The sequence below is a fragment of the Armigeres subalbatus genome, chromosome 1 (genome assembly GCF_024139115.2).
Source record: "Armigeres subalbatus isolate Guangzhou_Male chromosome 1, GZ_Asu_2, whole genome shotgun sequence".
Lineage (NCBI taxonomy): Eukaryota > Metazoa > Arthropoda > Insecta > Diptera > Culicidae > Armigeres > Armigeres subalbatus.
This window is the reverse complement of record NC_085139.1, coordinates 148,122,154-148,146,320: the sequence shown is the minus strand read 5'-3', so window position 1 is coordinate 148,146,320 and position 24,167 is coordinate 148,122,154. Positions and strand designations below refer to the sequence as shown.

Here is a 24,167-nt window from a genome sequence, read left to right as displayed (position 1 = left end):
AGATTCGCCCAATTGGCAAATTATTCGTGTTGTATATTTTTATTGTTTTAAAAAAGCAATTCAAAACATTGCATCGACATCACCCTCGGTGTCCATCAGCATTTGACAGGTCAGCCCAGTTAGCGAGCAGCATTCGCTAACTGGGCTGTGCTCTTAGCCCAGTTAGCGAACGGTTACTGTATTAATTTTAAAATCAGTCAAAAAGCTGCTTGGTGCGGTTTGGCAGAACGCCAACTATATGCAAAGTATCCAAAAAATAAATGGAGCAGATGGGAAAGAAATGTCGAAAATCCTAAAAATTGTGGACGGTAATAAAATACTTAGCAAACATACAAATTAGCAACTCAATTGAATTCAGCTACATCGATCAATTTGCTATCCTAATTTAAACTTCAAATAATTACTTACTTTACTTATGGGTCCTGTACACCTCTGGTAGTGCAAAAGGCTGATTTCTTGCGATGAACAAAGCTCCAGGCCCTGATGGAGTTCCAAACAGTGCACTCAAGGCAGCGATCATAGCGAACCCGAACATGTTCAGGCTAGCTATGCAGAAATGCCTGGATGAGTGTCGTTTCCCTGAGAGATGGAAAAGGCAGAAGTTGGTTCTGCTGCCCAAGACCGGGAAGCCTCCGGGTGACCCATCGGCGTACAGACCAATTTGCCTGATCGACACAACGGGTAAACTGCTCGAGAGGATCATCCTCAACAGGCTCACCCCGTACGCAGAGGGTACGGATGGCCTGTCGAGTAACCAGTTTGGTTTTCGGAAGGGTAAGTCCACGGTGGACGCTATCAACTCAGTGCTCAAAACTGCATAGGTAGCGATCCAACGGAAAAGGCGAGAAATTCGATACTGTGCGTTGGTGACACTAGGCGTGAAGAACGCATTCAATAGCGCAAGCTGGGATGCCATCGCGCTCTCGTTACACCGGCTTAGCCTGCCGGTGGGCTGTACCGGATCTTGGAAAGCTACTTCCAGAACCGTGTGCTGCTATACGATACCGATGCCGGTCAGAAAAGTGTTCCCATTACCGCAGGAGCCCCGCAAGGGTCAATCATGGACCCGGTACTATGGAACCTGATGTATGACGGGGTTCTGAAGCTAAAGTTCCCTCCTGGTGTGAAGATTGTCGGCTTTGCTGACGATGTAACCCTAGAGGTCTACGGGGAGTCGATCCCCGAAGTAGAACTAACCGCAGAACACGCGATCAGCACTGTGGCGGGCTGGATGAGTGCGAGAGGCTTTGAGCTCGCTCAACATAAGACGGAGGTGGTTATCGTCAGTAACCGTAAGTCGGCACAATATGCAGTTGTTCACGTGGGAGACGTCGCGATCACTTCAAAGCGGAGTCTGAAGATTCTTGGGGTCATCATAGACGACAAGCCTACCTTCGGTAGCCATGTCGAATATGCGTGCAAGAAGGCATCGACTGCTGTGGCGACATTATCGAGGATGATGTCCAACAGCTCCAAGGTGTGCGCCAGTAGACGTAGGCTACTGGCAGGCGTTGCCGCATCTATCCTTAGGTATGGCGGCCCGTCCTGGGCAAAAGCACTGGGGGTAACCAGTTACCTGCAGAAACTGGAGAGCACCTACCGCTTGATGTGTCTCAGGGTGATATCGGCCTACCGTACGGTATCGCACAACGCATCCTGCGTGATAGCAAGTATGATGCCAGTCGGGCTGGTCATCCGGGAAGACGAGGAGTGTTTTGAGCTACGTGGCACCAGAGGAGCCCGCGAGCGTACCAGGGTGACTTCGGTTGCCAGATGGCAGCGCGAGTGGGATAACTCCTCGAAAGGTAGGTGGACCCACCGGCTGATTCCTAACATATCAAGCTGGGTGGGGAGACCCCATGGGGAGGTTCACTTTCATCTGACACAATTCCTGTCAGGCCATAGCTGTTTCCGACAGTACCACCACAGGTTTGGGCACGCGGAGGTCCCCGTTTGCCCTGACTGCCCAGGTGTTGACGAAACTGCAGAGCACATACTGTTCGTATGTCCTCGTTTCGACGTCGAAAGAAGAGCAATGCTAGACGTTTGCGGCCGGGACACAACTCCGGATAACCTTATCCAGAAGATGTGTCAAGCGGTGGAGAAGTGGAACGCAGTCTAGACTGCAACCACTCAGATTGCCTGCAGCTTGCAGAGAATCTGGCGCGCCGAGCAGCAATCGACAAGCAGTACTAACTTGTGATTGGTTAGTTAGAGCGAAAAGTGCCGAACGCGGAGAAGTGTGTGAATGGCCTGCCCATGCAGAGTTAATGGCGCAGCGGGTGGCAACCGAGATCGTCACCTCAAAGCATGACAGAAGTGTGAATGAATAGGTGTATGCATGGACTGCACACGCCGCGCTGGGAGTAGCGCAGGAATGTTGATTCCTATGACTACTGATACCCCGCGGCGTGGCAGAGGAGTGTGGGTGAGCATCCAAGTCAGTCTCACACGGTACGAAAGGAATGAGCACACAAATCAGTCTCACACGGTATGTCTGAGTTGAGCTAGTCTCATATGGTATGAACGAGGTGAGTCAGACGCACATGGTATGCCAGAAGTGGGAACCTAAGTAAAATGTCCCACAAGGGATGCCAGAGCGAGAGTTAGGTCGAATGACTACAGTAGTATGTGTTAGCGCGAACTGAATGAAAGATGTGAGCAGACTCACATGGTATGATAAAGGTGGGCATACAAGTCAGACCCTCATGGCATGAGAAGGGTGGGCACACAAGTCAGACCCACACGGCATGATAGAGGTGAGCACACAAGTCAGACTCATAGGAGTTAGCGTGAGTGCAAGCATGGAGTGCATGAGCGTGAATCAAATGTTTGGGTGAGCATACAAGTCAGACTCACACGGTATGAGAGAGGTGGGCATACAAGTCAGACCCACATGGCATGAGAAGGGTGGGCACACAAGTCACAACCAACACGGCATGATAGAGGAGCAACAGAGCATGTAGGGTGTGTTAGAGGGTGCGATAGAGTGAGCACCCAAGTAAGACTCGCATGGGACGGGTGCCTGTGTGAGCGAAAATGAGCGAGTACGTTAAGTACTGCCATCCCCCAGAAGTAGTACTGGGAGGTAGTTTCTGGGGGAAACGATGGCGGAGCCCAAGGGAGTTTAGTCGGTATTACCGGTACGGTTGAGTCCAACACTCCAGTACACTTCCGTGTGGTAGTTTGGCAACTACAATGCACGTGTGCTGGGTTAGTGTGTAAATGCATTCTCCCTTGTAAAAAAAGGGCTGATTTGAAAGATCTCCATCCTTAGCGATGTCCAGTTATCGCTTTAACCTTTTTTATCTCTTGCGTTTATTAGACAGTATTAGACGTGTATAACACTTAACGGAGCCGAGACTCTTTATGATATATAATCCCGCTACACTGGGGATATAGATACTTTTGAGCAGTGTGTAGCGGTGTAAATCTGGTCATATTATCAGGAGCGCTTGAGTGCTGTTAATAATATGGCGTCCCCTAACCCCTAATCCTACGGTATGAAGCGACTCGTGCCAAGGGGATACATGGTCTGAGGGGTGAAATAAATAAAAGGCCGCTAACGGAGCCTGTGGGGTACCTGGGCACCCCCAGCCCCCACAGTATAACGTTCCCTTACCACGTTATTGCGGAGCGCTGGCGTGGCGGACCTATTTTCTCGCATGACCCGTTGGACCAAAATGTCGACCAAACCAAAAAACAGGGAGAAGCGTCTGACGAAAGGGTGGATCCCTTCGCCAGACGAAGTGGCCTTAACAGGTCGTCCTACCGATCGCCAGGGGCAGGTGATACAGAAGAGCGTGGCCTGTCGAAGGAACCGCCCATCGAAATCACACTCGCCAGGGGCAGGCGATACAGAAGAGTGTGGCCTGTCGAAGGAGCCGCCCATCGAAATCACACAGACAACACATACTTATCCGCTGGGCAGGCCTGTCCGGCCTCCAGATGAGCTCGGTCATGCAAGTAGCTCAGCTAATACTCAACCAATGCGAAGCAGCGCAAGCGCTGCTACAACAGTTGGTGCACGAGAATAAGACTGGTGTAGCCTTGCTGTCCAACCCGTACTGCATCCCTGCTAAACATAGCAGTTGGGTTGCGGATAGGTTCGGAATAGTGACCATCTGTACTTGGGGACTCGCAGCTCAACCCAAAACTGCTGGAAAAATAACTACGGTGCGGTGGGAAAATCGGACTCTAGGCCTTAGTGGTGATGAGTTATCCGATGTCTTGACACGAGCATGTGACGTAAAAATGCCCAACCGGCAACCGCAAACTGGTGCACTGGTGGACGAGCCCGATAGCTGATCTTGGCAGAGCCTGTCTTAGTGCTGAAAGAAGGTTGCGACGTGCTAGAACCGAAACGAACAGACTAGAAAGCCGCCGGGTGTTCCAAACAGCGAGCAGAGCTCTGAACTACGAAATCAAATGTAGTAAGAAAATCTGCTTTGAAGAGCTGTGTGGAATGGTCAATAATACTCCATGGGAGAATGCATACAGGATAGTGATGGGTAGGACCAACAGAACATCTCCTGAGAAATCCCCGGAGATATTAGCCAGAATCGTTGAAGGTTTGTTTCCGAAGCACGACTCATCTGACTGGCCTGCCACACCGTACGAGTCAGTGAAATTGGTACCGCGTACCGTGGTGACCACGGTCAGTATCGTGGTGATTTACTTAAGCCAAATAAGACACCAGGTCCGAATTGTATTCCTAACCTGGTCCTTAAGCATCCGATTCTTGCGGGCTCCAGACATGTTCAGGAGCTGCCTTCAACGTTGCCTGGGCGAGGGAAACTTCCCAGATCGTTGTAAACGGCAGAAGTTGGTACTATTGCCGAAGCCTTGGAAATCACCGCATACAGACCAATTTACCTACTCGATACAACTGGAAAGCTGTTAGAGAGGGTGATCCTGAATAGATTGACGGACTATACGGAGCGTTCTGGCGGCTTATCAAGCAACCAGTATAGGTTCCGTAAAGGCCGTTCTACCATCGAAGCAATTCGGTCGGTAACGGAATCGGCTAAGATAGCGCATGGGATGAATAGGAGAGGTATTAGGTACTGTGCATTGATTACACTAGATGTAAAGAATGCTTTTAATAACGTTAGCTGGACAGCTATAGCTGATTCCCCGCATCGCATCAGTAGGTGTTCCTCGGACCGGTTCTGTAGAATATCATGTATGACGTTTTTACGCTTAAATCTCCCGGCCGGTGTGAAAATAGAAGGCTTCACGGATGATGTAATGCTGGAGGTCACATGCAACACTCTCGACGGAAGTTGGCGTTAGCACATCACAAGACTGAGGTTGTTGTGGTGCATAACCACCATGGGTTGCAGCAAGCAAGGATAAACGTAGGGACATGCACAGTTAACTCCGTGAGGTCATTTAAGCATCTGGGCGTGATGATCGACGATAAGCTAACGTCGATTATGTATGCCAAAGGGCTTCATTGGCGATAAAATCTTTATCGAGAATGATGTCCATGGGATCGGCGGTGCACAGTCAGGTGCGTAGGCTTATAGCGGGTGTAGCATTGTCTATTATCCGATACGCTGTACCAGCATGGTCCAAAGCACTAGAGGCCGGGTGCTTAGAAATTAACCCTGCACCGACTTGCAACCGCATACCGCACCATATCTAATGAGGTGGTAATGACGTAATGACGCAACTAGGAAGATGCCGATAGACATACTTCTGGAGGAAGATGTGGATTGCTTCAACGACAGGGACACGGTGCAAGTGTGACGTGTCAAGAGAGCAGCTTCGTTGGACACTGCAGTCAAAAGTCGTTGAACCCACAGACTGATTCCGGAGGTGCCGAATTGGATTAGTAGGAAGCATGATCAGGTAGACTTCAACATATCACAGGTGTTGTCTGAACCTGGCTGCTTCAAAAAGTTCCTGCATAGGTTCGAGTTCACAGATTCTGCGGAGTGCTCGGAATGTGTGGGTGAAGTGGAATCAGTAGAGCATGTGGTGTTTGTATGCCCGCAATTCGATGTTGGGCGCAATGCCATGCTGTTTATCAACGGCATGGATACAACCCCGGACAACCTCGTTGAGAGGATGTGTCGGGAAGAGTTTATATTGGATGCGGTGAACACAGCGTCTTAACAGATTATGTCGAAACTACAGCGCTGGTGGCGTCTTAAAACATAACCAGCAGCTGCAGTAGAAACTACTGTGATGCAGTGAACAACAAGCCAACCCTAACAATAAAAACGTCGCGGGTGGACTTTGGAGCCCTCTGTATGTGCGTACAGAGGTCATTGCGGCTCATGCGCGCTGGTTGTTGTCGGAGTGACTGTCTCCTACGTGAGTTTATGATACAGACCGATAGGTTACTATCATAGCTTGCGATCGATAGGTAGCCATCCTTTAAGTCGATGTTGTGTTATAACGGCGAGTGCGTTAGCATAGGTGTGAGCGTTCCCAATAGTCCTCCCCTGATGTATTGCTCAATTACGGGCCGGGGGGTACGGACTGGCGAAAGGGTTTTGGTTTTAGTGGGTCGGGTGAGCCCATCACTATATCATTATTATCAACAGTTAGTAAGTGGAATTATTTTTTCCACGCCATTTAAGTCCTATCAGCCACACGAGGAGAGAGGTCCATCAAAGCGGATGTTAGTGAAACCTGTCTGCGTTTGCAAGTTAAAACCATTGTTTATATTGGTTCAAACCATGACCACCATGCCATTTTAAAATCCAACAATAATGACAGCAAAAAGTAATCAAAAAGAGGCCACCAAAGTTTCGTTGATGCAGCTCCTTTGGTTTCATGAACCGTAAACCCTTCTAGGAGCGCTCCTTAGCCGTGCGGTAAGATGCGCGGCTACAAAGCAAGACCATGCTGAGGGTGGCTGGGTTCGATTTCCGGTGCCGGTCTAGACTTATAGCGGGTGTAGCGGTTTCGGATTGGAAATTGTCTCGACTTCTCTGAGCATGAAAGTATCATCGTGTTAGCCTCATGATATACGAAGTGTAGAAGTGCTTAATGATCACTAAGCTGCGAGGCGGCAATGTCCCAGTGGGGGGTGTAATGTCAATGAAGAATGAGAAGAAGAAACCCTTCAGCAAGAGTTGACCGTAAACCCTGCTGAACAGTAATACGGTCAAACGCATCCTAATTATTTGCATCCCGACTGCACAACTGTTTCATTTTATTCTGTGTTCTTCTCGGAAAAAAAACACAGCAAAAGCGATCGATGATCGATCGCACTCTCAGTTTAAACGGTGATTAGACCCGGTGACCCTAAATAAACAAAAAAATTCTTTTAGGATGCTTTCGACTGATATACATTATTTTGTAGCTCACAAATCGGCTCTGGTAAAAGCAGCTAAAACGTAATTGCATCTATTTTCCGACGTTTCGCTCTGTATTTCGTCATCTTCAGAAATATAGAGAACAAGTGTGATTGTTTCGTTTGTGCGTGTCTCCCGTCTGACATAACATTCTTTATGTCGAATTCACAGAACAATTTGTTTTCCGCAATACTACAGCGAAGGTCTTCAACCACTTCTTACTTAAAATATTTTAATTTAAAATTCTTTTAATTTTACACAATATATAAAAAATTGGAAATGTTGAACAAGCTGTTAGGGAGATAATATTTTTTTAAAGTCTCCGAGCTCCAATTCATCATACAATCCTATGGTGCACAACCAATGCGTCTCCCTGAACGTTTAATTATTTCAGACTAAGGCTGGAGTGGCTTGTGCAGTTCATAGAAGTCTTCACCATTCAACTCGGTCCATGACTACACGTCGTCAATAAATCAGTCTGCGGAGGGTCCGCAAATTATCCTCCACCTGACCGATCCACCTTGCTCACCACTCGCCTTCTTGTTCCCGTCGGATCGTTGTCAAAAACCATTTTCACCGTAATCCGACATTCTTGCTACGTGCCCAGTTCATCGCAGTCTTCCGATTTTCGCAGCCTGAACGATGTCTCCCAACAGCTGATGTAACTCGTGGTTCATTCGCCTCCTCCACGTGCCATCCGCCATCTGCACCCCACCATAGATGATACGCAGCACTTTCCTTTCGAAAATTCTCAGTGCGCGTTGGTCCTCCACGAGCATCGTCCAGGTACACTGCCCCTCTACGCATAGTTGTCCCATGTTTGTTTTTGTGGATTTTGACTTTTCACCATAGAGCAGTCTATTTTGATGTATACTTTTAGAAAACTCTAACAGATTTCGAACTTTGTTGTCCCATTGCTTTATTTCTACGCATAATTGTCTCGCAGTGATTACATTCATCATTATGGCGGATTCTGTTATTTTATGGATCAACACACATTGAAATAGCTTTTTCTATTTAGATCTTGCAATCTTAGCCTGTTGCACTGATTTAATGGGGGCATTTTGTACAATACTCATTCTAAGCGACATAATCACTTCAACCACGTGGAAGGTTCACTTCCATAGATAAAGCATGTGGATACATATGTCAATCGCAGTAGTCATTCATGAAATCATGCACTGAACGGGGCTGATATGCGTAGAAACCACAAAACAAGTGCTCTATTTCTCGGCATAGCTGTCCCGCCAAACTATTTTCATGATCGTTGTCGCAAATTCTATTTGTGAGTGAAAAATAAGAATGATTTCAATGAATGGTTCAGTGATGTAACAATCTTATATTGCATTATGGTTATACGCCAGCAATGAAAATTAGTTTTCAATTTCAAATGCCATTTTCTCATTTGTAGTTTTTTGAATTTGGTACAAGCATGCGTAGAACGGCAGTATAACAGGTATATATGAAAATTTTACTTACGGAAGTAATGTTTACAAAACAATAAAAAAATTATCAATGTTCCCCGGATTAGGGTACTGCAAATGTCTTTTTTTTATTCTTTATTTAGGTGTTTTTTTAATTCTAGATTAAGTTCAACACCGACTGCACATGTCACTCCGGCCTTAGATTGAATAATAATCTTACAAGCTCCGTAGTAGATCGATTCAAACTATGACCTTTTCGCTCCTCTTAAACAATGATATTTCCAGTTCTAAATTTTTAACTAATTTGAAAGTAATTTGACTGACCACGTGTAGTTTGATGTTTGTATAAAAATTACTATGAAAAAAATAACTTTTGTGTAAAACCGCTCTGCACGTTGCTCATTAGAATAAAAAAAAATATATGAGTGCATTGGCAATATAGGAAAGGAAATTGAGGAAAGAAATAGGTGGTCTATGTTGCGAAACGATTTGATGCTGGCCAGAAAAGTTATTAAAGAAATTCTGAATCGTGAGAAATTCAATTTTCCACGTAAAAGAATTACATCAATAATAATTATAAGCATTTTTGTTTTTTATAACATTGCCTACAAAAGTCGGATCGCTTCGCAACAACAACTGTTATCTAGCTTGGGAAGTATTATATGAAGTGAACAAGTTGCCTATATTCAAATAGTTAAAAGACCTTCTTTTTAAGTTTTTCTTTTAAAGTTTTTTCTCATATGTGAAATTTTTTACAGTAATTTCTATACAAACTCCATACTGCGCATGATCAGTCAAAGAATAACCAAATTAGCTGTTAATTTAGAAAGATTATTTAATCCGCAAATATCATCCCTTAAGCATGGGGGAGCGAAAAAGTCAAAAACAGTAAATTTTTTTGTGACGATTTAATGCATTTTTGTGACCGATTTAACCATGGAAGAAACCTGATTTCTTTCAATTTTTAATAAAATTTTACATTGAACGCAGATTCTACACTTTTTCTTTTTTGAATTGAATTCATCAGAATCCAAATTACAGTCGATTTGGGAAAATGTGTTCATACAGCCGTCTCTCTTCATTATAGATCCGGCTATTGAAGTACTTTATTAGAATAAACAGATAAATTGATTTACAATGTCGTGAAAAAATGTGAATATGTACATTATGTGGAAGATATTAATGTCCAAGTCGGTGGTTTAATTCTTTTTTGTCCTTGAGCTGAACCATTCGTCGCAAATGATTGAGGAACGTATCGTACGAGTCCCGCGGCTGCTCTTGTATTATTTTACCAGAGGTCACCAGATGTCGCTGCAGGACTTGCACAAAAAACATGATGTTTTAGAGCAGCCGCGGTCTCCAACATACTCCTGACAATGAAATTCATAGGGTTTATGTCCGGCGAACTCGCTGGCCGCTCTTAGCTCAAAATAACCCCTGAAAACCTCTTAGTTGGGTTTTCTTCACTTTATGAGCCGGCGTTTAATCTTGTCGTAAGACCCAACCCCTGGTATGAAAATAACGATGTGCCCACGGTTTGACGACGTTTTGTAGAACTAATTCCCACTACGTATTTTGTAATATATTACTTTTACTCACTTATGTAGCAGTTCAATAGCCGGACCCTGAATAATCAATTCAACGAATTGTTTGCCAAAATCTTATTATTCGCCAAACTATTATCATTTCAAATATTCTATTTGATGAGATCGATATTTGATATTTGATGAAAGACACAAAAAAACATAATGTCAAAAATTGAGTTTGAAAAATTTGTCCTAATTGCTTTACAAATGAAAATAATAGTGTAAAATAAGGTGCTGCAATCGAATTGGGCAATTCCATCTATGTATATGAAAAGTGTTTGAAATTGGAATATGCGCCTGCCAAACAGATAAACATTTTTAAAACCTTTTTATCAAACAATACTTTATAAATGATAAATAAATCCTTCTTGTACAACTTTGGTGTACGAGAAAGACGAAAATGGCAAAAGATTAGCTTAGTTGTGACTGATCCGATATTTTATTGTAATCTGTTCGCAAGTACCAATTATTGCGTTTGAAAGTAATTCATCCAATTAAATTCATGTTTTCAGGCAAGATTAGATCAATTTATTAAAATTATTTATAATTTAAATCTCTCACGATCCCCAAAAGCAATAGTTTATCGATGGCATTATCAAGGAGTAAACATGCTTCGAGGTGCAGAAGCGATCGTTCCGGTTAGATAATTTTACCTTCTTGAAGGCACGACCAGCTTGCTCGCTCAGAGCCACCGCATACAACCCAAACCTTGATGCTGATCATTCACTTAGCGAAAAATACAACTCATAACCATACTAGATGCCATTAGAAGACCATGTGCTGCAAAGGAGTACTACAATTTTAATTCAATCAACAAACTGGTTTCACATTATCCGAGGGAGATTCTACCGTGGTCGTCTTGGAGCGGTGCACTTTGGAAGTGGTTTGTCATACCACAGCAGGAGACATCTATGTACTACTTACTTACGTTGTTCTCTCAGAAACTAAAGTTTAGAAGTAAGTACATTGACTTGGCATCTTATGCCCATGCAAACGGCGCTACAGCCTTGAATGCTCGAAAGCGTGAGAATTTATAGGATTACACTCCCATCTCGTTCGGTTCTAGTGAACTTTAGAACAAACTCTTTTCTGAGCTGTTCAATGCCAGCAGGAGTTTCGCAACATCGAGAATGCGGTTTATGCCTTACTGAATCTATTTTGCAATGGACGACCATATCGATAGAGAAGTGGGTCAAGAATGTTCAGTTGGCGTGCAGTTACTCGAAGCAGTCGGGGTGATTGTGTTCTTCTAGAACAGTGTTTTAGATTGAGGTTGATATTTTTTCTTAATGCTTCGTTAAGATCAAGACGAATGTACAATTTGCAAGCATGTCAGATTGCACACAATAAATAATCATATACTCTTAAGGATACTTTTTACAATCTAGACAGTTCTGAATTCTGGACAGATTCACTTTTAAATTAATTGATATTTATAGTTTGACTTTTTGAAATTTTGAACAAATTCAAGAAGCAAAAAATTGTAACTTGGGCCACGGATGTCTATCAGAATTACTATATCTTCTGGTCATTAATTCATAATGTGTGTTGTCCATTAGTTCGCCCTCATACGATAATTTCCTTCATTTCAAAATAAATAATGTACACTTCGCATCATCATCTCATGAATATTTAGTTGTAATGTAATTAGCACCTCGTAGTAGCTTTATTGCTCTTCAAATATCAATATCTTTCCACCTTTCTTCATTACCATTTCAGAACCCGGCTGGTGAATCATGCCTACGATATGTACTTCAAGAACCAAACCTACTACAAAGTGTCGAACTTGGACGGCCGCATCGAGAACGCCGATCATCGATTGACCGACGACATTTCGACCTTCTCGAGCTCGGTCGCTCACCTGTACAGCCACCTGACGAAACCATGCTTCGATCTGATGTTGATTGGAATTGCTATGGCACGCTCGTCGCGGAAAATGAAAGCCAACATTGTGATGGGTCCGGCGTTGGCAACGATCGTGATTGGAACGACGGCGCACATTCTGCGTATAGTGTCACCCAAATTCGGCCAGCTCGTGTCAGAGGAAGCTAACCGTAACGGATATCTGCGTCATGTGCATTCCAAGATAATCACGAACGCTGAGGAGATCGCCTTCTACGGGGGTCACAAGGTTGGTATCCGCGATGATCCATTCCTGGATGAGTGTTGTGAATACCAATTCGTAACTATAACTATATAGAGTGACGGATTCACGTCAAAGAAGAGCATTTAGGAAAGAATGAATATCTATTGGAAGTATGCTTGCACTTGGATAATTAATTAAATTATTCACAATGTTACAGGTTTCAGTCCCGAATTCGCACTATTATTGTGTTATCTTAGTTTTCGAATTATTCATGATCATCTTCTGTTTTCAAATTAAAACTTTACGTTAAGGTTAAACCTTTACGACACAAAATCTGAGGATATTTTTTTACCGACTTAGTCAGTACTTTAAAAACCCAGTAAAACTAAATCGACGTGAGCAATCAATCGGCAAAACATTCTTTTGCTTATAAACAATAAAGAATGATCCATAAAAAATGAAAAACGATCCATAAATAACACCTGATTATTTCATAAAAGGCTACTAGAAATCCATAAAATAGTTCGGAGACCTTCATGAAGAATAATTTTAAGATTCATCCATATTAGCAAAATTATGAATCATTTCGCATCGCATTCGCATTGTTACGGTGTAATTTGTAGATTGGACACTAGCGATACTCATGTTTTACTTTTTAGATCCTTATCTAGATTGCTATCAGAAATCAAGAAGGGGAGTGGTCCTTGATTCCAGTCTTAAACAAAAATAACAAAAGCATGAGGATTACTACTCTTGGCCACTATTCCTTTACCGCAACTAGGGAGAGAAAGGAAGTGTTGATTTAGTACTTACTTAATGAGAGGCCACCGACTTAGCGACACCCTCATAAGTACCACGGAGTTGGATAAAGAGGAAGGTCAGTCAGGATTGGGTCAGGATTTGCCTGTAGCTGGCAATGTAACCGTGGTAGATCTTACCCCGTAACACACCACGTAAAGGCGCCTACCCAGCATTACGGGTTTAGCAAAATTATGGATCATTTGCACAAAATTTTGGATCATATTACTGAAATTATGGATCATCATCACGATAAAAATTGCGCTAATTTGTAGTTTTAGGGATCAAAATATAGTTTTTTATGGACTATTTTTCAAACATTCATGGATCATTTGTCATACATTCATAGGAAAATAGCAGGAATGATATTGTTTTTCTTGATCAGGTTTAACGGTACATATTTTCTAATTGCTAAATTTTAGCTTGATTATGGATCTTAAAATTATTCTTTATTAATACTCCTGAAGTATTTTATGGATTTATGGAACATTCAGATGTTATTTACGCATCGTTTTTCATTTTTCTATGGATCGTTTTTGTGCATTTAACGGTACAAAGTTGGGACTGCCGTAATCAATCTGAGTTAACTTTGTAGCCTATTTGATCTGTCAGCTTTATCACTTGTAAAGTGCTATTTTAGTATCAAGTAATGATGCTCGTAAATCGGAGGTCTATACAATTATTTTATTTATTTATTCAGACTAAGGCCGAAGTGGCCTGTGCGGTATATGAGAGTCTTCTCCATTCGGCTCGGTCCATGGCTACACGTCACCAACCACGCAGTCTGCGGAGGGTCCGCAAGTCATCTTCCACCTGATCGTTTCACCTTGCCCGCTGCGCACCACGCCTTCTTGTGCCCGTCGGATCGTTGTCGAGAACCATTTCACCGGGATACTGTCCAACATTCTGGCTACGTGCCCGGCGCACCGCAGTCGTCCGATTTCGGCGGTGTGAATGATGGATGGTTCTCCCAACAGCTCATGCAACTCGTGGTTCATTCGCCTCCTCCAAAACTCCAAGTGCGTGTTGGTCCTCCACTAGCATCGTCCAGGTCTCGTGTCCGTAGAGGACTGCCGATCTAATGAGCGTTTTGTAGATTGTCACTTTGGTACGGCGGCAAATTCTACTCGATCGGAGCGTCTTGCGGAGTCCAAAGTACGTACGATTTCCAGCCACTATGCGTCTCCGAATTTCTCTGCTGGTATCATTTTTGGCAGTCACCAGTGAGCCCAAGTACACAAATTCTTATACCAGCTCGATTTCGTCACCGCCGATGCAAACTCGCGGTGGGTGGCTCACATTGTCTTCTCTTGAACCTCTTCCTATCATGTATTTCGTCTTCAACGTGTTGAAGGCTAGTCCGATCCGCTTAGTTTCCCTCATCAGTCTGATGTAGGCTTCCTCCATCTTCTCAAAGTTACGTGCCATAATATCTATGTCGTCGGCGAAACCAAATAGCTGGACGAACTTATTGAAAATTGTACCACTCGTGTTAATCCCTGCTCTTCGTATTTCACGTTCCAAAGCGATGTTGAACAGCAGACACGAAAGACCATCACCTTGCCGTAACCCTCTGCGGGTTTCGAAGGGACTCCAGAATGCCCCTGAAGCTCGGACTACGTACATCACCCGACTCATCGTCGCTTTGATCAACCGTGTCAGTTTATCCGGAAATCCGTGTTCGTGCATTAGCTGCCATAGCTGGTCCCGATCGATTGTATCATATGCGCCTTTGAAGTCGATGAATAGATGATGTATGGGCACGTTGTATTCGCGGCATTTCTGCAGTACTTGGCGACTGGCGAACACCTGATCCGTGGTGGAGACTTTTGACGTTGTACACCGTTGAGACGTTTTGTACACCGTCGAGAGTTTTGAGTGCAGGCATACTGCAACGAGGTAGTGGTCGGATTCAATATTTGCACTACGGTAAGTGAGGACCCGAGTAGCACACATGTTCTAGGTCGGTTGCCGTAACCGATATTCGACCGAATTTGGTTATAATCAAGTTACTATAACCAGATTCGATAGAAATGTGCTACTTGGGGACGTTCGTGATGTCGGAGAAGAATTTACCGTCGATTTAGTACGTGGTCGATTTGGTTTTCCGTTTCTTGGTTAGGTGATCTCCATGTGGCCTTGTGGATATTCTTGCGGGGAAAGAAGCTGCTTCGGACTACCATTCCGCAAGAGGCTGCGAAGTTTATGCATCGTTGGCCGTTGTCATTCGATACGGTGTGCAGACTATCCGATCCGATGACCGGTCTATACATTTTCTTCCTTCCTACCTGTGCCTTCATGTCACCGATGACGATTTTGACGTCCCGCAGTGGGCATCCATCGTATGCCTGCTCCAGCTGTGCGTCGAACGCTTCGTCGTCGGGTCTCCCTTCGTATGGGCAGAGCACGTTGATGATGTTATAGTTGAAGAAACGGCCTTTAATCCTCAGCTTGCACATCTTTGCGTTGATTGGCTGCCACCCAATCACACGATGGTGCATCTTACCCAGCACTATGAAGCCGGTTCCCAGTTCGTTGGTGGTGCCACAGCTTTGGTATAAGGTAGCCGCTCGATGCCCACTTTTCCGCACTTTCTGTCCTGTCCAGCAAATCTCCTGCAGCGCCAAGCCGTTGAAGTTGCGGGGATGTAATTCATCGTAGATCATCCTGTCGCAACCTGCGAAACCTAGCGACTTGCAGTTCCATGTCCCAAGCTTCCAATCGTGATCCTTTATTCGTCGCCTAGGTTTTTGCCGATTATATCGAGTCGCATTGTCACTTATATTGTTCGTAATTATTGGTTTTACAGGCGGCTCTTTGGGCCTGCGCAAACCTCCTGTCTCGTCGGAGGGCCGTCGTGTCAGGGCTATTTAGCGTCCCACCTAACACCAGGACTTGGGCTTGTGCGCTTTGAGCGGCACACGGTCGGTTTGAGCGGCACACGGTCGCTTTGGTGCGGCCTACTTGCGGATACATGTAGCTTTGTATAGGAATTTAACAGGGCCCACTATCAAACCCCACCACATCCTAGGCAAGCCCCACAACTCGCAGATGACCTGGGGAGGGATCGTCAAGCCCTTGGACATAGTCCCTGATGAATTAAATCTGAGCCAAAATCCGAACACTACTAATAGTAACGTCAAAAAAATATATATGAAGAATGTAGCTAAAACTGTTTTGAAAGCCTATTCTGACTACAAGCTTTATCAGGAATCCGAATACGATTTGGCGCGAAATGCGTCAATAAATAAGCTTGAAAACGTATCCGATATTTTTCATAAAGAAATATCTGTCTGCAGTTACAGAATGACAATTTGCACAAAAATGACTTGAACACATAAAAATGGCAATTGATATTGTTTTCTTAGTTTATTATCTATAAGTTAAACAAACATTACCGCAATCATCTCCTTTTCTGCACTCGAAAACACTTCAGATCCATTAAAGTTTAATCTCGGATCCATGAACAATACTGCTTTATACGCAACACTATCCATTCGAATCTTCTGTCCTTTTTGCATTGATTGTAAGATAGCATCTACAAATCGATTATCTGCATGTTTTGAAATACGCCCATAAGCTTTTAACCACTCAATATGAAATTGGCTTATAGAGCAATCGTGTTTTTATACGAATATCGAGGCCTTGTACAAGGGTTTGAATGCCTGATGGTATTCGTCGATGAGCTTCCAACTGCCAGACAGATCTAAAAATAATATGAAGTTTCCTAAGGCACACTATTTATACAATGATTTAAGTGGATGGGTCGCTTCAGCATATGATAAAACGAGTGAAGGTAAAAAAGTAGACAGTTGTATCATAGACACGACCTCTAATTAAACGTAGAATTACGTATAGTGCGATAGTGGATGCGAAATTCGATCATCAACATTTTGTGCATGTTCATGCCGGATGAGTAATAGCCGAAATGTAGGCAATTTACTAAAAAAGTCTAATTTCAAAACTACTAGGCGATTTTTTTTTTTTTCAATAGATAAATGCATTGAATCAATTGTGTACAATAGTTGTATGAAATCTTGGTGAGTTTACTGATCGACTTATACCAAAATCTCCAGAATCCGCTACAAAACGGCTGAGTTATTGGCTCGTACTTCCTAACCTCTTTTCGTGACGGTCCCAAATTTGAAACTTTGGAATCACCCCCGTCCCCCTCCTATCTTACCGAAAGACGTAATTCTACGTCAAAATGTAAGTTACCTAGCTCTGGGTGCTTTACACCCAAACCAGCAAAAAATTCACGGTTCTCCACAAGCGAATTCAGCATCAAAAAATAATGGTTCCACCTGATCTTGCTTGGAATGGGCGGCATTGCTGCTCCCGCGTATCTAAACCGTTGCTGATATTCTATTTTACGGTACGCCTTCACCACTTTGGTAACGGCCTTCAAATCCACCTCTGAACTTTTTGTAGCATCATTATCGACTAAGTTTATGGTGTGCGTCCCACACCGTACGCATTCAATGTTATTGATATTCAAGTTTTGTTCATATTTTTCAAAAAATCCGTCGTCCATTTCTTCGTTGGCTCCATCTATGCGGGATTGTCTTCTTCACCGAGAGTGAAAAACTGCTCACGAACGTTGTCAATCTGGGCCTCTTGTACAAGATCTAATGCCTTAACTATATTCTTGGCGTTGTCTATGGTAGCGGAGTACCACTGCCACAATTCAATTCCGTAAGTCTCGCCAATCTTTAGCAACTCAGATTTAAGATACTCAGCCGTGTGCCTTTCAGTCAACTCAACTACACCTGTGAATATAAAAATGACGACTTTGTTGGCGCATCCTTTGCAAAATCTCAATCATCGAAGCCTCGTGCGGGAGCTCGCTTGCAATTCTGCAGTGATACGATCGCGCTTGAGTTTTTCACGCAAAATCACATCGTTCGGCTCAATCGCCAAAAAATGATTTCGCTCCAAAAAATGTCAAAATTTAATATTTTATTTATATGAAAATTATTTTAAGCATTTAGTGGAATAGTACAAACTCGTCTTATGGCAAAAGGGGAAAAGGCAATATTTTATGTTTACGCATGGATTTATTATGCATTGTTTTAATAAAAGAAAGTTAATTCGATGAATTCAAAAAAGAAGAACACGTAGAAATCATGTTTCTCTGAGCCATGAGTCGGGTTGGGTTCGACTCACGCATAATTTTAATCGTGGATGAGATTTGAGAATGTGAGTTTTTCCCAGTGTTGTTGGATATGACTAATAGCTTATTGTAATTCTAGTTCTAGGATCCTACATCATAGTGAAAAACAAAAAAGGCGGATTGTACTATCTTCATTCGAATAATAAAGGCTAATCCGGGAGAGACGCCACATAGGGGCAATGTTAGGACAATTCGAGATTATGATCTGCTTAGGACGGTAATCACAATTTTCTCCTGCAGTGCATCTGAAAACGTCATCCTCGCGCACAAATAGTTGGCGTACTTTTTCGGAAATGTTGCTTTTCTCCCTTCTTGCACCACTAAACTAATACCACTAAACTAATACCTTACTCAAACGCGAAAACTTTTGAGAATACCGGATATGCAAGCAACCGCGCTATGCTCACTTCAAAGCTACTGTGTCGATCAATACACGTTATCCGCTTTGTCCAGATTTTGCTTTTTCTGGGAAAACCCGACCACTAGTTCGTTATTACGCCCGACCGACCTGTTAAACACCCGTTAATCCAATCCGTCCTTACTCCACCGCTCAGAAATTCATTAAAAATGCCGTTCTGTTTCAACGGGCAATCCTGATCGCCTTCACCGGATTGCTGTCTGAGCCGTTTCGGAGTAGGCGCAGTCTTTTCTTCATTGGCCGTCAAGGCGAAACCAATCGCCTCTTGGGCCATGGTCGCTTCTCTAAGGAAGGATAACGCATCGGTTTGAGCACCTTTGTCGGCCTTCTCTCTTCCAACCATCCGCCTGATGAACGCATCCTGTTCTTGTCTTGCGACTCGAACAGCCTGGCGGAGCATCCGAAGGTTCTGTTTCAGTTCCTTACTGATGTTCTGCCTTGCGTTCGCGAACTCGATGATATCATCAAGTTGCTCGGCGACCACCCGCATCCCGGGTAGTGGCCCGCCGAGCGTGCTGATAAGGCTATACCCTGTCACAGCTGGGGAGACTCCGGTGCTGCTAGTTGCAGCCTCCGTCACTCCGCTCTCCGCCTCCCTGGGCCAGACCTCGCCAAACCCCCCTTGGCAACGGGGTCTACCACCTCCACGCTTAACGCATCTTCAAAAGAGTTATTTGGTTTTGCTTCACTCATTGTAACTGGGTCCTCCTTGTGGCTGCCGTCGAATCCTACTGGAGTAGTCGTCTTTTAGGATCCCATGGTTATCTTTGCATGCCTTACGGCATGCAGGGAGGCCATGCAAGGGTTGACAATTACGTGTTCAGAGCCAGATCAGCGCAAGTCAGGAAAGGGCATCTGAGCCTATCCCCACCCAGTAGGCAAAGCTTGGTGGCAGGATTGGACAGCATGCTTCAAGGCCCGCCACTATTTAAGAGGACGGAAGACAGCCTAGCCATTAGCCCACTCGCCGTTTCGAGTCAGTGTCACCCGGCTCTAATAAGAGAGTAGAATAGTCTGACATCCAGCTCTCGCTTTCACAATATTATGATATCCAAGACAAGGTCCGTTAACACGCGGCCAAATTCAGGATCTCGCTGTCATTGATCCTGATGTGCCAATTGGCACTCATTGGGCTCGTGTGCGCTTTAAGCGACACACGGTCGATTTGATAGGGCATGCTTTCGGACACATGCAGCTTTCTGTAGAGGTTTAACAGAGCCCGCTATCAAGCCCCACCAAGTCTTATGCAGGCCCCCTAACTCGCAGAGGCCGTGGGGGGGGGGGCGTCGTTAAGCCCTTGGACATAGTCCCTGCTACGCCCTACCTACACATGTGTGTGGAGAGCGAAAAGCTTCGTCTATGATGATGATTCAGACCAGATATTTTAAATCCTGTGGAGATTTCCTTGCCCCAATTTGTTCCTCTGTTGCAAATGAAGTCTTCAAATATCACTAAAAATAACGATTTTCGCCAAACGCACTACTGTGCACTGGTTTCAAGAGCATAATGTTACAATGCGTTACGCCTTAAAGCATGTATTGCTGAAAATATCAAAATGCACACAATAAGTACATGTCGAAATTTTAAATTTAGAATGCAGGAATCATCTTATTTATGTATGCCAATCGAAAGATAAAGCGTTGCTTCGTCTCAATTGATCCGAGCGAATTTATGATTCGACTTTAAAGAGACTTAATTGGGGGTTTTCAAAATGTCTACATTTGAGGGTCCAAAACATGTTGCACTGTCCTTAACGAACAATATTTTCAATTCAGAAAATTGCAAATTTCACTGGTTTATCAATAATTGAAGCCCATTTAGAATTTATATTTCATAAATAAGACTTTCATCTTTGAAATGGTGTCTTTTCGCTCGTATTGAACCAATATTTTAATAGATATAAACAGATATTGAGAAGCACTTCCTATAGGAGTTCAAAATAGGACATTTACCATAAGCGTCTTAAAAATAAGTGATTTTTAAATGCATAGCGTGAATAAAAAATGGGTCTCCGGGCCTCCTATATAAAGTTTGTTTTTTTTTCGCCTTTTTTGCGTAGAAAGTGTATTTTGGCCATAACTTCTGATCCCATAGTCCGATCAGGCCAAATTTCAAAAGGAAACAATGGAATAGGATTCTGCGTCAAATGCATTATATTGCCAGCAAATCTGTTTAGAGTAAGTACCTGAAAAATTGCCAAGACTGTATACGCTTTTTTGCTTAAAAATGTATATTAAACTGTCTAAGACGAGTTTAGTACTTTCCATTTAATTCTACTACGTTTTGTTATCCTTATAGATACGTATTTCCACCTCAACTGTGAGGCCGTCTTCAGTATCTCATACTATACATACTAGGCTAGGTAACTAATCTAATCTTATTTGATTATACTTTATTTACCTGTATAACTAATTAACTTATTGCTAGGGTAGAAACTTGAAGAGCTTCCGTTTCCCTGATCCTTATTCAACAGCACTGTTTGAACCCGTCGGTAGATTTCCAAACTCTCAGCTACATCAAGCTTCCACGGAGAAGAGACACTTCTTAAAATTCTAATATTTGATGCCGTAATTGGGTGATTTTCCTTGTACACATGCTCTGCTACCTTAGATCTAAATTTGTAATGCAATACCTTATCGATTTCTCTCTTCGCCTTACTTACTTCCGCCATATGTTCGTTGAGCCATTGTTTGGCCTGCATAGATTTTTTTCACATTGGGAAAAACTTATTTTATAAACGCCTGCCTTATTCAACATTTCTCCTTTATCCTTCGTTGAATCCAATGAAGACTTGAGTTGGTTGCTTCTACTAGATAATGCTAGATCGATGCCGAATTTCCCAAGTCGAGGGCGTAGCTGGTTGGGGATGTGTTGATCATATGGGACCGAAGCTGCTATTGTTTCCTTCAAGTCGAGTCAAGTACGAAGCACTGAAGGCGACCTCACAGTTGAGGTCGAAATACGTATCTGTAACGATAGCAAAACTTAGTGGAATTAACTGGAAAGTACTAAACTCGTCTTAGACAGTTGAAAACATTCCACTAAAAGAGCTTGAATATTTTTTTCTGAAAATGCATCGCCTTTGGTGGCGTAGCGCGGGATCGCTGCAGACGCCACCACAAATGCAATGGTTTTTCGTTGAAACTGCTATCAGCGCCTTCGTGCTGCTGAGTCCGCTCTGCGTTAAATCTTGTTCGACCACTCTCTGCGGAATCCCGATCAAATGGCTAGCGCGTACCGGAAAGCAGCTTTCTTGTATGAAATAAAATAAGCCCGTTAGCACCGCCCCTTTGTGAAATTTGTTCGAATGGATGAAACCACTAACAGCAACCCAGCTACCACGGCGATGCCACCGAAACAAGCCATTGTTGCAATTAACCCTTTCTGTACAAAAAATGCTGGTCCAGAGAAGATGCAATTTTCTTTTCCTATGCGCTTTTCCAATAACTAACTGCAATTAAATTCAATGACTTTTCGGTAAGACCATTTGGAATAAATTTTCAGCGGGATCGCAACTGATGACAGTTTTTAATCAACCTCTTCTTCACATAAAATGCTGGTTCGTTGAGGTCGAATTATGACCACCGACGACCACCATCAATGCAATGATTTTCCGTTGCATTGCTACCAGTGCCATCGTGCTGTTGTTTCCGCTCCGCTGCATCCGCTCTGCGTGAAATATTTTTTCCAACTGAGGCTTTGATCCAAACCCGCAAGTTGCCTGATATTGATGTCTGTGCTTGTGATGCATACACGGGATTGGTTGTTTTACTATTTCTAAATTGATTGCCAATATTCAATAATTAATATTTTTTAAACAACTAAGCGTAAACTCATCCTTCATCGAATGGTCCAAAAAATATTTGAAATCCATAGAGAAACAGCTGAAATATTAACGTTCAAAGCCTATCATATTTTCGTGCTAAAAATATGAGTGAATGTTTCTTAGCATGTTTTGCGCATAAGACATAGTATTTTTGCCATAACTATTGGTCACATTGTTCGATCTGACCAAGTTTCAATAGCGACAAATGGGAAAAATGTGATAAAAAGATGTTTTATCGAACAAACCGACTGTAATATATTCTGAAGTTATACTTGAGACTAAAAGCATCACCGTTAAATATTAAACAAGGATTTTTCAATACTGTGCCCCACGTTATTTTCTAATGTTACAATGAGAACAATAACAAGCATTAGTATTGTTATCTGAGAGTGGAAAACCCTAATTGGGAGAATGCGGTACCCGCAGTGCATCGTAGTGGGACAGGCATAACAGAAAAGTAGCATGTACCTATTATGTACTGAACGACAAAAATCTATTGGGGAATACCCGCAACTAGATGAAAAAAACTACGTCAACCAATTTTCTGAAGAAACCAATAAAAACCCCACATTTTGCCTGTTTGAAGGAGCTTGAAGGATACGAATCGTGACTGTTTTTTTTTCTTCCTAAGCAATGGAGGGGGAATCTGCTCAACAGATATCCTGGGTTGACCAGGAAGTGCGGGGCTAGGGATCACCGAGGGAGGCAGGACTACATCCCCGACCCGCTAAACCATTTCCATTGCCGCCAAGCCCATAGTCCCTTCGGTACAACCAGAAAGTAATGCTTCAAAGGGGGGGCAGTGCACAACGCACCCTCGAGGTTAGCTGCGTGTCCTTGCAGCACCGAACATCATAACTCGCTTTTTTAGAAGAACACCATGGTATCGTGCCAGCGCGTTGCCGGCTTTCCAGGTGGCCTTACCACGCCCTATGTCCTCGGAAGGTGGGAAGGGTCGACTTCGCGCCTGCTTCCCTCTGCACGACTGGTATCAAGAATGATGATGCCGCGTGCACCCCAAATTGACCTTTCTGCGATAGGGCCTATTCGCCAGCACACAGAGGGACTTTCCGACGCGGTGCCTACGCCTGCCCCAGCCTTGACGAGGACCCCTTTCCGTCTTCGGGCTCGGAACCCGCCCGGTTGACCAACGCCGCGAAAGCGACGATACCATGTTGTTCTTCGCGCGGCCACTTGTTCGATAAAAGGATCGAGTTCGACCACAGAGCATGACTTGCTTCTGTCAGGGCCTTTGCAGTCCCATTGCTTGTTCCCCGGTTCCAGAAACTTGAAGCAAACTTTGGGTTGCTCGTATATGCCCACAGGGCATACCGACCATCCTACCTTGACGCTCCCTAACCTGACTACCTTGGAGGCGTCCGCTGCAGATAGCCGAACCAATGCTACCTGCGTCCCTGCCGGACCTTTCCGTAGCCGAACGGCTGCGGTGGGCGTCTCCACTTCACACTGTCGCCGCAGTGCCGTGACGAGCTCTTCGACTTCGGTGATCTCGTCCAGGTCTTCAACCCTTAGATTCACCTCC

The 24,167-nt window shown here is 43.8% G+C and overlaps 1 protein-coding gene across 3 annotated transcripts in view; it reads left to right on the top strand.

The window, feature by feature from the left end:
• LOC134205229 (ATP-binding cassette sub-family D member 1) overlaps nt 1-24,167 on the top strand; it is a 127,631-nt gene that overhangs the window by 92,319 nt on the left and 11,145 nt on the right. For all 3 annotated transcript variants that reach the window (XM_062680299.1, XM_062680298.1, XM_062680300.1), the window contains exon 4: nt 12,043-12,454. In XM_062680299.1, the coding sequence (XP_062536283.1) occupies nt 12,043-12,454 (412 nt within the window). The remainder of the gene's footprint in view (nt 1-12,042; nt 12,455-24,167) is intronic.